At 35.7% G+C, this 14404-nt stretch overlaps 1 protein-coding gene across 2 annotated transcripts in view; it reads right to left on the bottom strand.

The window, feature by feature from the left end:
* Nucleotides 1-1164: 1164 nt before the first annotated feature.
* SLC16A7 (solute carrier family 16 member 7) overlaps nt 1165-14404 on the bottom strand; it is a 93580-nt gene continuing 80340 nt past the window's right edge. For both annotated transcript variants that reach the window (XM_026667835.2, XM_087967938.1), the window contains exons 3-5: nt 9304-9447; nt 5183-5995; nt 1165-2361 (exon numbers count right to left, since the gene is read on the bottom strand). In XM_026667835.2, coding sequence (XP_026523620.1) covers nt 2090-2361; nt 5183-5995; nt 9304-9447 — 1229 coding nt within the window. In that variant the 3' untranslated portion in view covers nt 1165-2089. The remainder of the gene's footprint in view (nt 2362-5182; nt 5996-9303; nt 9448-14404) is intronic.

The following is a 14404-nucleotide window of genomic DNA, read 5'->3' as shown; positions in this document are numbered from 1 at the left end:
TAAAACTATGTCTCATAAGGGAAAAACATAAGATAATCAACAGTGGACTGCATGTGCATTTCACCATTTAAATGCAAAATTGGTTATCTTGCTTTACATCATGATTGTAAGATGATGAAACTCAATGTCAATTTAGACTATGCAGATTTTTGAAAAAGCTTTGTTTAGATGAAGAATTTGAGTGAAGTGCCACTTGAATGTAGCTTTATTTTTGTAACTGTAGTTCAGCACAATTACAAGAAATGCACAGAAGCCATTGCTTGAGATGCATATTGGCCAACTGAGAAAGACCAGCTCCATTTCAACTCTTTGTTTGAGGTAAGAATCATTCATGGTCCATGATCATGGGATCCACAATCCCCTACTATCTCTTGCTGCCTTGTGAAAAAGGAAATACATTTTAAAGGGAGAAGGTCTGCCTGCTGATGTTCAGATCTGAGGAATTGATTAGATATAGGCATTGGTTAACTAATTTTAATTTTCAGATAGGAGATCTTTGGGGTCTTTATATCAAAATTCAGTCTAGGCAGGGTCACTGATACAGATAGATTAGTCTGGAACCGGATGTCACTAATTAGAACAATTATTTATTCTTCAGATAATCATGCACAAAGGAAGAAAAGAAAAAATAAAGCTTCTATTGCTTTTTGATCCATAGATTCAGATTTATTTATTTTTGCTTTTAAAGGTGGAAAAAAATTGTAAAAATGGTGAGTTGGAAATCCACATATCTGATACAGTCTCCCTCCTAATTATTTTTTCTGATCCCTGTTATCCCTGTGAACATTTCACACTGTATGGTATGCAACAGGAAAGCTCTGAATCCATGCTGAGAGTAACATTATTAACAGGGAGCATGTGTGTGCGGCAATGATTCACACCCACATCTTGAAAAAAATAGTGATCACCAAGGGCAGAGTATTTAATAAGGTATGGGAGCTTGTTTCAATAAGTGTGAATATAAACAAAGTGAAGTGATTATCACAAGGCAATACGTTGTTCAAAAGTTATACCCTGATGCTAAAATTTGTGCCAGCATATCTAGCTACATTATACAATAATGAGACAATGCATCCTAAGTATTATTTCAGATATTATTTAATATCTGGTTGTATATATTTAAATGTCTAATGTTTTTACAGTGGAGAGAAAAAAAACTATTCATCCGCTAAAATGAAAACTTTATTGCATTTAGCAATAAAACTTACCATTATCATATGTCTTTAAAAGCCACATAGTAAAAGTTTGATCAGAGATAACAGACCCAGTTGGATCTACCAAAAATGCATTATAAAAACAGTGGTGATACATTTTTGTGCGCTTTTTTACTCGGGTAGTATTAAGAGTTATTCCATTTTTACTTTCATATTTGAATTCATCACTTTAAATTTTTTCCTTCTAGTGGACAATAAAAAAGCAACAAATCAAACAACCCCACACAAAATAATATTGTGAAAAGATCAGTATACATGGGTCAATACAGTCATTTTTTCCCCCTTTACTATAGTAGTACTTTTTGGGTGAGGCATTGTTGGAGCAAGAATGTTTGTTACAGGAAGACCCTACTGTCACGGCACTACTCTATTTGGGATTTATGTTTAAGCAACTCATATCAAATTCTGCAGGAGCCCTAGAATCCATGACACCAAAATAAAATATCATGCCAAATCCTGTTCCAATCCCTAATGTAGAGCAGAATAAACAATGGATTTTTGAAATACTCCAGCATAATTCTCCTTTCTCATACCACACTACAGATTGTTCCCTTGTTGCAATTATTGTGTACTCCTGGACAGGTACTGGTTGCTTGAAGGCAAGATACAGAAAAGTTTAGACTAGCTGTGAATAGCTAGACTTTTAACAAGTCAGTTGTTACCAGAGCAGTGGAAGAGGAAAATGTTTAATGCAGTTCTGGGAAGACTCTTTCTGTACCCTCTTTTTAGAAGGAACAGAACAGTGATTTAACTTGCTGTGCTTTATAATACACATGGTTTTGTAAATGCCTATTGCCATTTGGTATAGTAATTGATTATAATAGCTACAAAACATCTCGCATGTACTTTGAACATTATAAATATGTATATTTATGTTAAATATTTGTTTCTTTTTCTGAAGGACTGTCTTGCATTTTGCTGGATCTGTTGAGAACTTCTTCACTCTCTTTGTGGGTCAAAGGCTCAACTTCCTTGGAATCAGCATTCTTTAAGGCATTCTGCCTTTCATCTTCTAATTTCTTCTCTTTTGCCAAAAGTCTATAATTGATTGCATTTCCAATGAACAGCCAAATACTTGAAACAACAACAATTATACCACAGACAAAATACATATATTTGTAGTCTTTGGTTATGTCCACAAGCAAACCTGAAAGATTTAAAAAAAAACAGAAAGAAAATAATTTCAGATAACATAGAAGATAAGTTTACCTTCTTAACAATTGGAAAGAAGGGGTAAACAGTATGTGCTGAACAGAAAATATTTTTGATGTTTCAAACATACACATTTTTCCTTCAAAAATATCTGTTTTTAATATGCATATATCCATGTATAGTGAAACATAGGGCTGAGAAGAGGATCCATGTGTTGCAAGCATGCCCTGACGTTTGAAAGTAGTTGCTACCTAAAAAGGTTTTCAAAGTAAAAAATGTCATAATAAGAACTGCTATAATCTGCACTGTTTTCAAGTAAACCTAACTACAGTACTCAATAGTGAACATATATACAATTTTTACACACAGAACATAATACATTTAAATACATATGAGTAATGTTTTAGAAAATTAGGTTGATTTATCAATAAATGATGTTCATCTTGAACAGAAAGGTTAGACTTATGTGTGAGGGGTTAAGAGAAAGAAAGAAAGAAAGAAAGAAAGAAAGAAAGAAAGAAAGAAAGAAAGAAAGAAAGAAAGAAAGAAAGAAAGAAAGAAAGAAAGAAAGAAAGAAAGAGGAAGGAAGAATGGAAGGAAGGAAGGAAGGAAAGGAAGGAAGGGAGGGAGGGAGGAAGGAAGGAAGGAAGGAAGGAAGGAAGGAAGGAAGGAAGGAAGGAAGGAAGGAAGGAAGGAAGAAAGGAAGGAAGGAGTCAAAGTTCCCCTTTAAAAAGATTAGTTATGCTCAATCCATCTGAGTGGATGACTGAATAAAAAGAAGTAGGAAGAGAAACTTATGTTCTGCCCCATGGCTTTCCTTTGGATGCCACAGGAACAGAGAGAAGATAATGTGGTGGGCAGCATTCTGCCATCCCTGATGAGTATTTCCCCAGCTGGCTATTGTGTGGAAAGTTGCCACTGCCATTCTGTTGAGGCCTGTGTATTCAAAACTACTATAAGACTTCAAATATAACCCAGCATTATGATGGCTCAGTGTTACAGAATCACTAAAAGCCAACTTAGTTATAAATATATATATTTCTTTATTCAACTTCTATCTGCCACAATCAGAATAGAATAGAAAGTCAAAGCAGAGCATAGGCACATAGGAAGATGCTTTATTTTTAGGTGTTTTTTTTAAAATTTGTATAATATTACCTACAGAGCCAGCAGCAGGTCTCCACAATTATAGGCAGGAGCTTTTGCAGTTTTGTCTAAATATAAAAGACTGAACAAAAGACTTCTCCATATAATAGTATATTCTCCACTTCTGTTATATGACAGAAGAATTTGGGAACTTCTAGTAAAACATTTGGTGTATAACAGAGAGGTCTAAGAAAGCACGTTTACCTAAAAATTCAGTAACTCAGTCAGCCCAATTAAATGGATCTGAAACAGCAGCTTTGACATGTCTGAGGGACTATGCCTTGTTAAATGTACACATTGTGGATCAAGTCCACTAGGTGGCATACTGAGAAGTTGTGTAGTGAAATTCTACTGAAAGGAGACTCTCCCCAACACTATGGTAATTAATTAAAAATGCTTTTTTAGATGCAAACACGCTTAGTCTTTACTTTAGGTATTATATTATTAAAAAGGAAATATAGACAAGGTAGATTAAACTTTTAATTTCTGTCCCTTGCATCAGCGATAAAAATTGTATCTTCTAAGTACATGATAGATTGATTCTGTCTGAATACCGTTGACAATAATCTTACACATGCCATATATAGTATATAATAATGGTAAAAATAACTGAAGGGGAATCCAAGATACTTCAGATCAAAATAATGAAGAATAGTAGCACCTAAAAAGTAAATTTCATAAATCTAATCTGGTGTTTTAAAAAGTAATAGGATTTGAAGGGCATCCAAAGAGCTCAAATTCATGCTTTGCCCAATGAGTACATCTGTGCACTCACTTTAAATATGTGAATTAAAAGAAAACTGTGCACTCAAGATTCTAGGCACATTGCGCACTTGCTCAGATTTTTGGACTGCATTGATATAAAAATGTACTTGCAAACAGGATGAAAAAACAAACTAGGCTATGTGGGGTGAACTTTTGGGTGCAACCCCACCTCCTGCTTATATAAAGATTTAAATATGAACATTTATTTTTAAAAACACTATTTTTTACATGAACTCTGATGAGCATGCCATCAACTTTATATGAATAATGCTAAACACAGTCTGACAACTCTCTTCTTACCTGTTGGTACTATCTGTTCATTTGAATTTGTGTAAATAAATAATAAATAATAAATCATATATGCTTAATAGTATTCTTAAAATGTCTTATCAACACTCATGCAAAGCCTAGGAACAAAAAAAAATTAGTCAGAAATCTTAATTCTAGAAAGATAGATGGATAGAGATGTTACGCCCCACAGGGGAGAACTATGTTCATTGAGTTATTTGCAGACAAGTCAAAAAATAATTCTTGCTAATAATAGTAGTAATAATAATAATAAGTGAAGAAGATACAGATGGCTAGAGAGAAGAGAACCTTTTTTAATGAGAAAGAGCAATCAACTGAAAGGTAGGCTCTATTGGAAGGACAGTACAGTAAATATATTGGACATCCTAAAATATAGTAACATTTTATACTGACAGAAAGAAAATGAGTAGATGAAGAAACATATGGCTAGAGACTGACTCCAGGAAGCAGTATGACTGGAAATAAATGGAATGGGGAAAGTAATTGCATAACTTCGCACAAAGTACCAGACCAATGTTTTGGGTACACATTCTTATTATACAAATAGTTTAAGATGTCAATTGTATCATCATCATCTTCATCATCTCTATACTTACCTCCCATAGGTGGGCCTAAAAGGACAGGGCAGCACTCCACAATTGTAACGAGTCCTACTGCACTGGAGAATCTTGGCGCACCAACAAGATCTGTCAATGTCTCAAAAAGGACACTGCTAACCATTCCAAATGCAAGTCCAAAAAGTACAGCGTACACAACCAGACCTGTATAGGTTTCAGCTAATGGACACAGGATGTGGCAGACCCCATTGTAGAAAACAGCAAAACTAAAGAAGTACTGGATTCTGGGCCGGATGTATTTGGAGTTTGCAATTAAGCCAATTGATGGCCTGGCAAACATATCTACAAAAGCTAGGATAGAGAGTAAAAAAGCTGCTGAATATTCATCAATTCCTTTATGCTTGGCATAAGGAGCTAAAAACACAATTGGGGCAAAGAAGCCAAGAAACATGATAACATTTCCAGACAAATAAATCAAAAAGCCCCTGTGTTTGAAGAGGCTTAAATCTAAATATTTGTTGATGGTTTGCCAGACTGATTTCTTGTCATTCTTGTGCAAAGTGGAATCTTCAGTTGCTTTTTCCACATCTTTTTTGATAGTCTGCACAGGTTTTGGTCCAATAGGCCTCATAAGTGACCCAGCCACACAGCAATTTAAAAGAAGCCCTCCCAGAATGAGGAAACTTCCTTTCCAACCAAAAGCATTAAAAAGAAACTGATTCAGGGGTGCCAGAGTACTTAGAAAGACAGGACTTCCTGCCATGGCCAGTCCATTAGCAATGGGACGCTTTTTATAAAAATATTTGCCAATCATCGTCAAGGCAGGTTGCAAGTTGAAAGCCAAACCCAAACCTAAAATAATAGAAAAAATATAATATTACTGCATTTAATACACTGCAACAAATCTCTCCAAATAAATCAAAATTGCCTTTCTCATCTCCCCATGCCCAAATGTGAAAATGCCAACCTGTAATTCAGAAGAAAGGCCTTTCAAAAAAAAAAAGCCATTGGCACTGGCAAATAAAAACAAATAGGCATTGCTTCCCACGTACTTTAATGTCACCAATCTGCTACAGTACATTTCACTCACTCATTTTCTTCTATGGCGATGCAATAAAAGCAAAACCTTTAGCAATGATCAATACAAGTTTCAGACAACAGAATGATAGGGAGACAATGATAACAAGACCTTGAAGACACTGTTTGTATATTTCACTATGTTCCATTCCAATTTGCTCTTGCTTCATTGCACAGGAGTTATTAAATGTCACTTTTCTATTAAAAGGGCAGATTTTAGAAGTCTAAATCCTCTGCCTTTAGTTTTATCCTTTACTTAGGTTTGAATAGGAACACATAAAATAAGCTTCAAATAATTAATACACATGGGCTATTACAAAGCAAATTACACTATGCAACACCTAGTCTTCATCATGAAGTCTGGAAATACACAGTAGTTTTCTCTATGCAGATACAAGGATCTCTCCAGGTAGAGCTGAAGGGACTGGGCCAAGCATGGAAACAGTCCACTGACCCCATATATCATTATATATCATTAGACATTAAAAAATGGGGGAACATTTTTTCCCTATTCTACCACCCTTTATTATTAAAGGCAATTTTATGAAAAAACACATGTTTGTGATAATGAAACAAGTTTTGCTTTGTTTTGCTTGGCTTATATATTAATAATATGCCCTATCATTTGGTAAGCCAACTTTATTTTTTAATTCTAATTGTCATAATAATAATTCAAATTGTCATCAGAGTTGTTATAGATCTTTCTTTGGATAGAGAAGTATCCTAAAATGTATTCTGCATTGACTTAAACTATATTCCTCCTACGGTGTTTCAGACAACCAAGTCACTATGGCTGAAGTTGGTATCTACAGGCTAAACAGTTGAATGTACTGCAAGAATTGCTTAAAAGGAAATCAGTTTAAGCTGAATCTTGGAACTGGTTATGATCCAACTTTCCTAAATGGTGACTTTGGAATGACACAAAAATTGTAACTATAATGTCATATATACAGTATACATAAATTATCAATCATGGTCAAATAATCATCATATGTAGATCAGTGACTATTGGTAAACAGGTTGCTCCTATTGTCCAGAAGGTAGCTGATCAGCAAAAAAAATATCCTTTTGAATATATTTATAAAGCTATCAATGCTTTACCTTTGAGAATTCAGTGAAAAGGAAATTCTATTAAGGACAATATAGTATGTGTTATATTTGGGCTTCAGTACATTGTTTCATTTCCTTTAAGTTTGCTTCAAAACTTTTGGTTAGAACTACCTTTTCTTCAAATGCCCCAATAGGCCACTTTTAGAATAAATTTATATCTTGGTAAAGGAAAATGGGTATTTTGGCATGTTATCTAAACTGTGAATTCTTTGTCAGGATACCTGAAGTAGAATAATGAGAAGCTAAAAGAAACTGTATAAAATTAAAAGTTGATGATTATGATAAATACTTCCAGGAAGCAATCCAGGGGTAGGATTCTACCGGTTCTCACCTATTCGCTAGAACCTGTTGTTAACTTTCTAAGCAGTTTGGAGAACCAATTGTTGGAAGAAATCTCCTTTTGTTTTTGTTTTTACAGGGCTAATTCTGTAAGGAAGGCAGGAAGGAAACATTCTGGTGTTGTTGCTTACAGAAACTGCCTCTCTGTTAACCCTTATTGGCAGTATGCCTAGATTTCCTGTCTCTGGGGCTTCTCTGGAGTTTTTTTTCCTCCTTTGCTGGTACTTTGCTTGACTTTCTTAAGGGGGAAGGGTTGTTTTAAGCTTTTTACACTGCTGTTGGGAGGAAATATTCCCCTGTTGGAGTTCTTCCAGCTGGGATGCAATGATTAGCACTTTGAAGAAATAATTGAATAAAGAAGCAGAGCTGCCGGAAAGAAGCTTTTAATGACAAGGAACCAAGATGAGTGACATTCAGCAAGGCTTCTTGGCTTGCTAGAAAGATTGACATTCAAATGTGAGTTTACATACTCTTTCTGAGTTTTGGTCTAAAATTGGTTTTTGGTGAAGTTTAATTCTGAGATTGGTGACGTTTAATCCTGTGTTTAGTGATGGAATAATTTTCCCTATTCAGCTTTATTTGGAAGGAAAAAGATTAATCTCTGTTCCTGAGAAGAAGCAGGGTTGAGAAATCTGGCTAGTTCCTGGGTCTATTTGTTCTAGTAATTGGTTTAACAAGCAACAGCTACTGTTGTGATTTAATTATTTGTATTGTGTTTGAATTTTTTCCTACCTCATGGTTTCTTTTTTAATCTGGGGAGGGGGTCTTCCTTCACTGCTTTAATGGTATCTGCACTGTCCTTTGGGGGTGTAATTCCAAGAGGTAGGATGCAAGCTTGGCACTGATTTTATTACTGCCTTTCTGGGGATATGTGATCTTTCCTTAAATCTGGATGATTTCCTTCAGATATCTTGTGAGGTGAGTGAAACCAACTGGTGTCTTTAAGTGGTGCAAATGGATCTAAGAATTGCTTCTCCGGGGTGTGCTCTTTCTGGAGAGCTTAAATGACCTCTCTGCTAAAAGGTTTCACTTTATGAGCAAGAGTTGGCTGCTGATAATTATCACTGCATTTTAACTATTTTAATTTCTCAAAGTGCTCTGATTTGTAACTCTGGCTTACAGGTATTTTTAATCTAATGATTGGTATTTGGGGCAGCTTTTTGCAAGCAAAGAAGCTTCTTGTATTTTTGTACAGGTAATCCTTGACTTACAACAGTTCATTTAGTGACCGTTCAAAGTTACAATGGCACTGAAAAAAGAGACTTATGACCATTTTTCACACTTACGACTGTGGCAGCATCTTCACAGTCATGAGAGGCCAGGTGAGGAGAAGCACCCCTCGATGTGAGTGATATCGAGTTGGCCATGCCCATCCTGTTACATGATCATCAAGCCACGGCCACCAACTAAGCCACGGCCATAGAACTAGTTGTTAAAATATTTTGAATCCCACTCCTGAAGCAATAAATTATTCTCTTGCAATTGGAAAACATTGCAGAAAGAGTTATGCAAAACCCACAACATCCCAATCTGAAGGAAGGAATGAACCAATCAATCAATTAGAAACAGAATCCTAAGATGTGTGCTGAAGGAGAACACCAGGAAAAACAAATAAAAAGATACTGTTATATTACCTCCAATTACACCAATACACATGTAAAGTTGCAAGACGCTGTTGCAGAATGAAGAGGCAATCATTCCAAATGAAGCCAGTATCCCCCCAGCAATCATGATTGGCCTACTGCCATATTTGTTCACCAAAATACTGCTTACAGGGCCTGTGGACAGGAAAATAAAAACAAATATTGAGCTATTTTCTGAAAATTAAAAAAAGAAGCTGGATCTTTTCAGTGAATGAAATAAAGACTTTGTGCTTAGCCCACAAAACATTCACTATATGCTTATTAACATAACTCACTACTGCCACAACATCAGATAAGCATGCGTACACTAGGGGAATCCAATTTATGTATGCTGGAGCCTTCTATGAAGGAGGAGAAAGCAATTGGTTACATACAACACTATGAGATATGTGTCTGTGGCCACTTTTCCTCCCCTAGAATCAGGGTAGAACAATTCTATTAGTATCTTGAGAAGTGTTCCATCAAAGACCTTATTGTCTATCAGGCAAAATAAGATATTGGCAGTATGTCTCTTTGTTTTTTCCCATTGCATGAGGTTTATTAGCTGTGGCTCTCCTTCCCCTTTCTTTTGCCATTCTTTCTACCCAAAAGGATCACTTACAACTAGGTAAAGATGCTTAAGTTAAGACAAGGTATGTGAATCAAAGAAATATTGATTTGAGCGGCATGTACATTTGGATTTGCTTTAGGCAGCACAAGGGCTTGGGATGGTAGAAAATGAATCTTTCTTTATTTGCTCCTTCAGTGATCCACCTGAGTGGTTCTTTCTTCAGGCAAAGGAGTGACAGACAGACCTAGCTGCATCTCAACATACAGATTGGCAAAATAAGTTTAGTTATTTCTGTACATAAAACCACTCTGATTGGCATGAAGAATGCTCAGCTGAAATGGGTGTGCTAAATATCCAAACTGGCTTGTTGTCAGACACATTTGAAAAACTTTCTTCATTGTGTTCTGCTTTCTCAGAATGTAGCAGTATTATCATTCTGAGATTTGTATCCATTACATTAAAGTAGGAATGGGTTAAAAGAAATCAAAGCATTGATTGTAACATTTAAAGCTAGCCCTGAAAAGGACTCTAGAATAAAGTGAAATGTCAAACATTGCTTTTGATTTTACAAGAAATTCATTGATATTATCTAAGGCATAAGCTTTACATTAATCTCTCCCCTTCTAGACAAAGAACTATCTTAATATTTCCACTACTGTATAGAAAATTAAGTAACCTACACTGTAGTTTGGGTTTACAGAAGGTTCATCTTTATAATACAAGTGACCTGAATTCCTGCATTTTAAACTCTTCTTTAAGGCTACTGTGGTCACTACTTACATGGGCCAAATGCTTCTTGAAATGTTGTATTCATAAATAATCAACACAATTTCCCCAATACTGCTTCTTGGCCATATTAGTACATATAAAAAATGAACTTGTTTGTAGCTGCAAAGCAATACTGTGTCCCTTTATCCATATTTTTTAAAAAACAATACATTAAACAGTGAAAGACTATTCTAGCATACTAGATGGGAAGGCAGAAAGCCATTACACTGGTTTGCCTTTTTGTCAATGGGTGATTTGTCAATAGTTATCCATCATATGAACAAACAAGCTTCATGGCAGCTATTTTGTAAGGCTACATGATCCACTGTTAGTATTCCTAAATTGTACCAGTTACTTGGTCAGTTTTTCTACTGTAGCCTAAAATTTTCATTTCAGATGCGTGGGGACAGAGACTTTCTGGATCAGGAGCTTCTGTTCTGCTGATGAATCATAGGAAACTTGATCAATCAATAATATTTTCACAATTTTTCAAATTGTTTTTCTACATTATGTGAAGAATTGCTGGTGGGCTTAAAATGGGAATGAAAGTGTATTATAGAAGCTGCCCTCCCCATCCCCCCATTCACAGTTTTCAAATGCCTGCAACCTTCAAATCATGCAAAAATTGCAGTTTTAGTAATTTGACCATTTTACAATCAAATTTTGGTGACCACATATGGGATATTGAAGGAATCACCCAACATTAGGAAATCATTCTAGGGTGTTTCTGGGACAGCAAATTCACAATATTAAATGGGTTCCTTCTATTATATCTATTTATATTGCCTTTCTTTCTCTCTCTCTCTCTCTTCCCCCCGATTTAGGAGCCGAAAGTCACCCTGGACGGGTGGTTAAGGCAGAGGGACGTTTCGGTGGTCACGAGGAGAGGAGAGTCTCCTCAACTGACCCAAAGAAAACCCCTCCATCCGAACTTAAAAGAGAACCACCAGCATGGCTGAATTGAAGCCAGGAAGGCAGCTGAGACGGAAGTGAAAAAGAAAGGAAAGATCTTATAACAGCGTGTTTAGTCTTGGTAAGAATCACTCCAATTTCTGCAGTGGAATTTTCCTTGGAAAGTGGGGCTCAAAGGAGGAAATTAGCTGCAATTAACGATCGGGAGTGACTATCAGATTTAGTTTTAAAAAAAAGATATTGCAGCTAGAAGTAACTTTAAAAGTAAAGGACAGATTGGATTGGTTAACCCAAATTTCTGGACTGTATTTTTACTACTACTCAACTTGAAGAACTTTGAGAAACTATTGGAAAACAATCTTATTCAAAGACATATTGATTATAGTTAAAGTGTTCTAATTCAGCGAGTTTTGCTCTCTTTCAATAACCCAGCGTGCTTTTGAACATCTTGTTACAGCCTATTGTTTACAGAGTAGTAGTAGCAGCCATCAGACCAATAAATTCCTCCCACCCAGTAAATAACAGCTGCTAGTAAAACAATTAACCCTTTCCTTGCAGACTCTCAATACTACCTCATTACTTTAATCAAACACTGATGAATTCATTACCTCAAAACTTACAACTTTTCTACATCATTACCTATATCAATGATTAGATAATCAATTTCTATAAAATAATTTATTAATGGTTTAATTGATTTATTGTTTTAATTGATTAGTGTGATTAGAGTGTTTAGTGCAAATGGTGTGATTACTGATTAGTTTAAAAGATCAAGATTCATGTAATTTAATTGATTAGTAAAATTAGTGATTTAGTGAATTTAATTGAACAGTGTGATTAGTGTAATTAACTGATTAGCAATTAGTGTAATTAATTGATTAGGCTGATTGTTATTTAGCAAAATTATTTGACTAGAGAGATTATTGCAATTGATTGATTGGTGTGATATTGGCTATATTGATTACCGAAAATTGTTTCATTAAGTAATTTAATCAACGTACCATCTTAACAAACCTACCATGCCAAGAAAAAAATCCAATGCCAAACCACAACCTAAAGAGAAAATAATCCCCACCAATGAACCACAAGACTCTTGCACATGCCTTAAATGCTATAAAACTTTAAAGGATAATGAAAATTCCATCAAATGTTCTCTATGTTCTCAGGATTACCCGAGCAAATGATTCAATACCTAGAATCATCCAATGAGTTTCCATATCTCTGCAAATCATGCAGACCCAAACTGGATCTGTTTGAAAGAATTGATACCATAGAAACACAAATAACATCCCTTGAAACCATAGCAGCATCCCTGGACACTTTAAAAGAAAGATTATCCAACCTTGAAAAAAAAGACACAACGCAAAAACCTGAACATCCAATAGCTACAAACCACATCTCTACCCAACAACCACAACCAAATCCACAACCCAATCCCCCAAAAAAACATAAATCAGACAAATAATGATATCCCAATCCTCATCAGAGAAGCTTTTGAGCGTGAATGGAAACGTCCAAATGCCATCTTATTTGGTCTAGAGAACATCAATGACAATGATGACATCACAACTGTCCAAAACATCATCAGTGATTATCAAGCATCAACCATCTCCCCTGATGAAATACTTGGCATTTCCCACATTGGCCGAGAGCTCAAAAACAGAGATGGCCCTGTGGCCCCACGCTTCTGCAGGGTCATATGCAAAAATGAATCAAGCAAATGTAAATTCATTTATACTATAAATTCACTTGCCAAAAGCAACACCAACCATAAGAACCTCCGTTCTCGCCCTGACCAAACGATACAACAACGTGCCCGCTCCTGTGTACTCCACACTAAACTCAAAAAACATCTAGACAATGGAGAGAAGGACCTGTACATTGACTACCGTGCTGACTGTATCAAAAGTAAGTCACACAACCTGAAACTCAGCTTTAACCTTTAACCACAACCCTACCTCAACCAATCCACCATCACCCAAGACTAGGCACGCATGCCCCTAACTACCTTAATTCCAACTTCTGCTAGCCTTAAATGCAAGCTACTCAATGCAAGAAGTCTTGTGAATAAAATACCTGAATTTCTCCTCTTACTAAATATGGCTAAATTTGACATCATATTTGTCTGTGAAACATGGCTCAATGCATCTCTCCCTGACTCCATTACCACAGTAAGAGACTATCATGTTTACCGATCAGATCGTGAAATTCGTAGAGGAGGTGTTGTTGCTATCTTCTATAAAAAGTCCTTACATCTAAAAAACATCCAAGTTACCCGGGAGCTTGCTCTTCCTGAGACCATCATCTGTGAATTATCCTTAAATATCACATTTCGATTCTTACTATGTTACAAAGCCCCTGATTATGACATCGAACATGTAAACAAGCTAAATTCACTACTAACATGGGCAGCATCCTGCCCACATGCTTTTATCTTTCTTGGTGACTTCAATCTACCTCATATTAACTGGACCCAAAACGAATGTACAACTGAACCCATACATGCAACCTTCTACAATGTTGCTACAAATCTGGGACTGGAACAACTAGTAACCAACAATACTAGACTTAACAACTGCCTCGATCTCATCTTCTGCAATAGTTAGAATTTAATTTATGGAATACAAACTAAAGAACCCTCTTCCACAATATGACTGACTTTTGTCTCAACATATGCCCACACAAAAATCATCACAATGATGTAATCCCCAATTATAACTTCAAAAAAGGCAACTATGATCTTATAGACAATGATCTCTCATCCCTTGATTGGCAATCTATATTCACTGGATGCAATACTGTTGAAGACCATTACAGCATATTTTTACTTGAAGTCAAAAGAGTCATCAAACTATATGTACC

Source organism: Notechis scutatus, chromosome 6 (assembly GCF_049901735.1).
Source record: "Notechis scutatus isolate UNSWTSFEM ecotype Mainland chromosome 6, rNotScu1.2, whole genome shotgun sequence".
Classification (NCBI taxonomy): domain Eukaryota; kingdom Metazoa; phylum Chordata; class Lepidosauria; order Squamata; family Elapidae; genus Notechis; species Notechis scutatus.
Note: the sequence above shows the minus strand (reverse complement) of the source record. Positions and strands in the feature narration are given on the sequence as shown.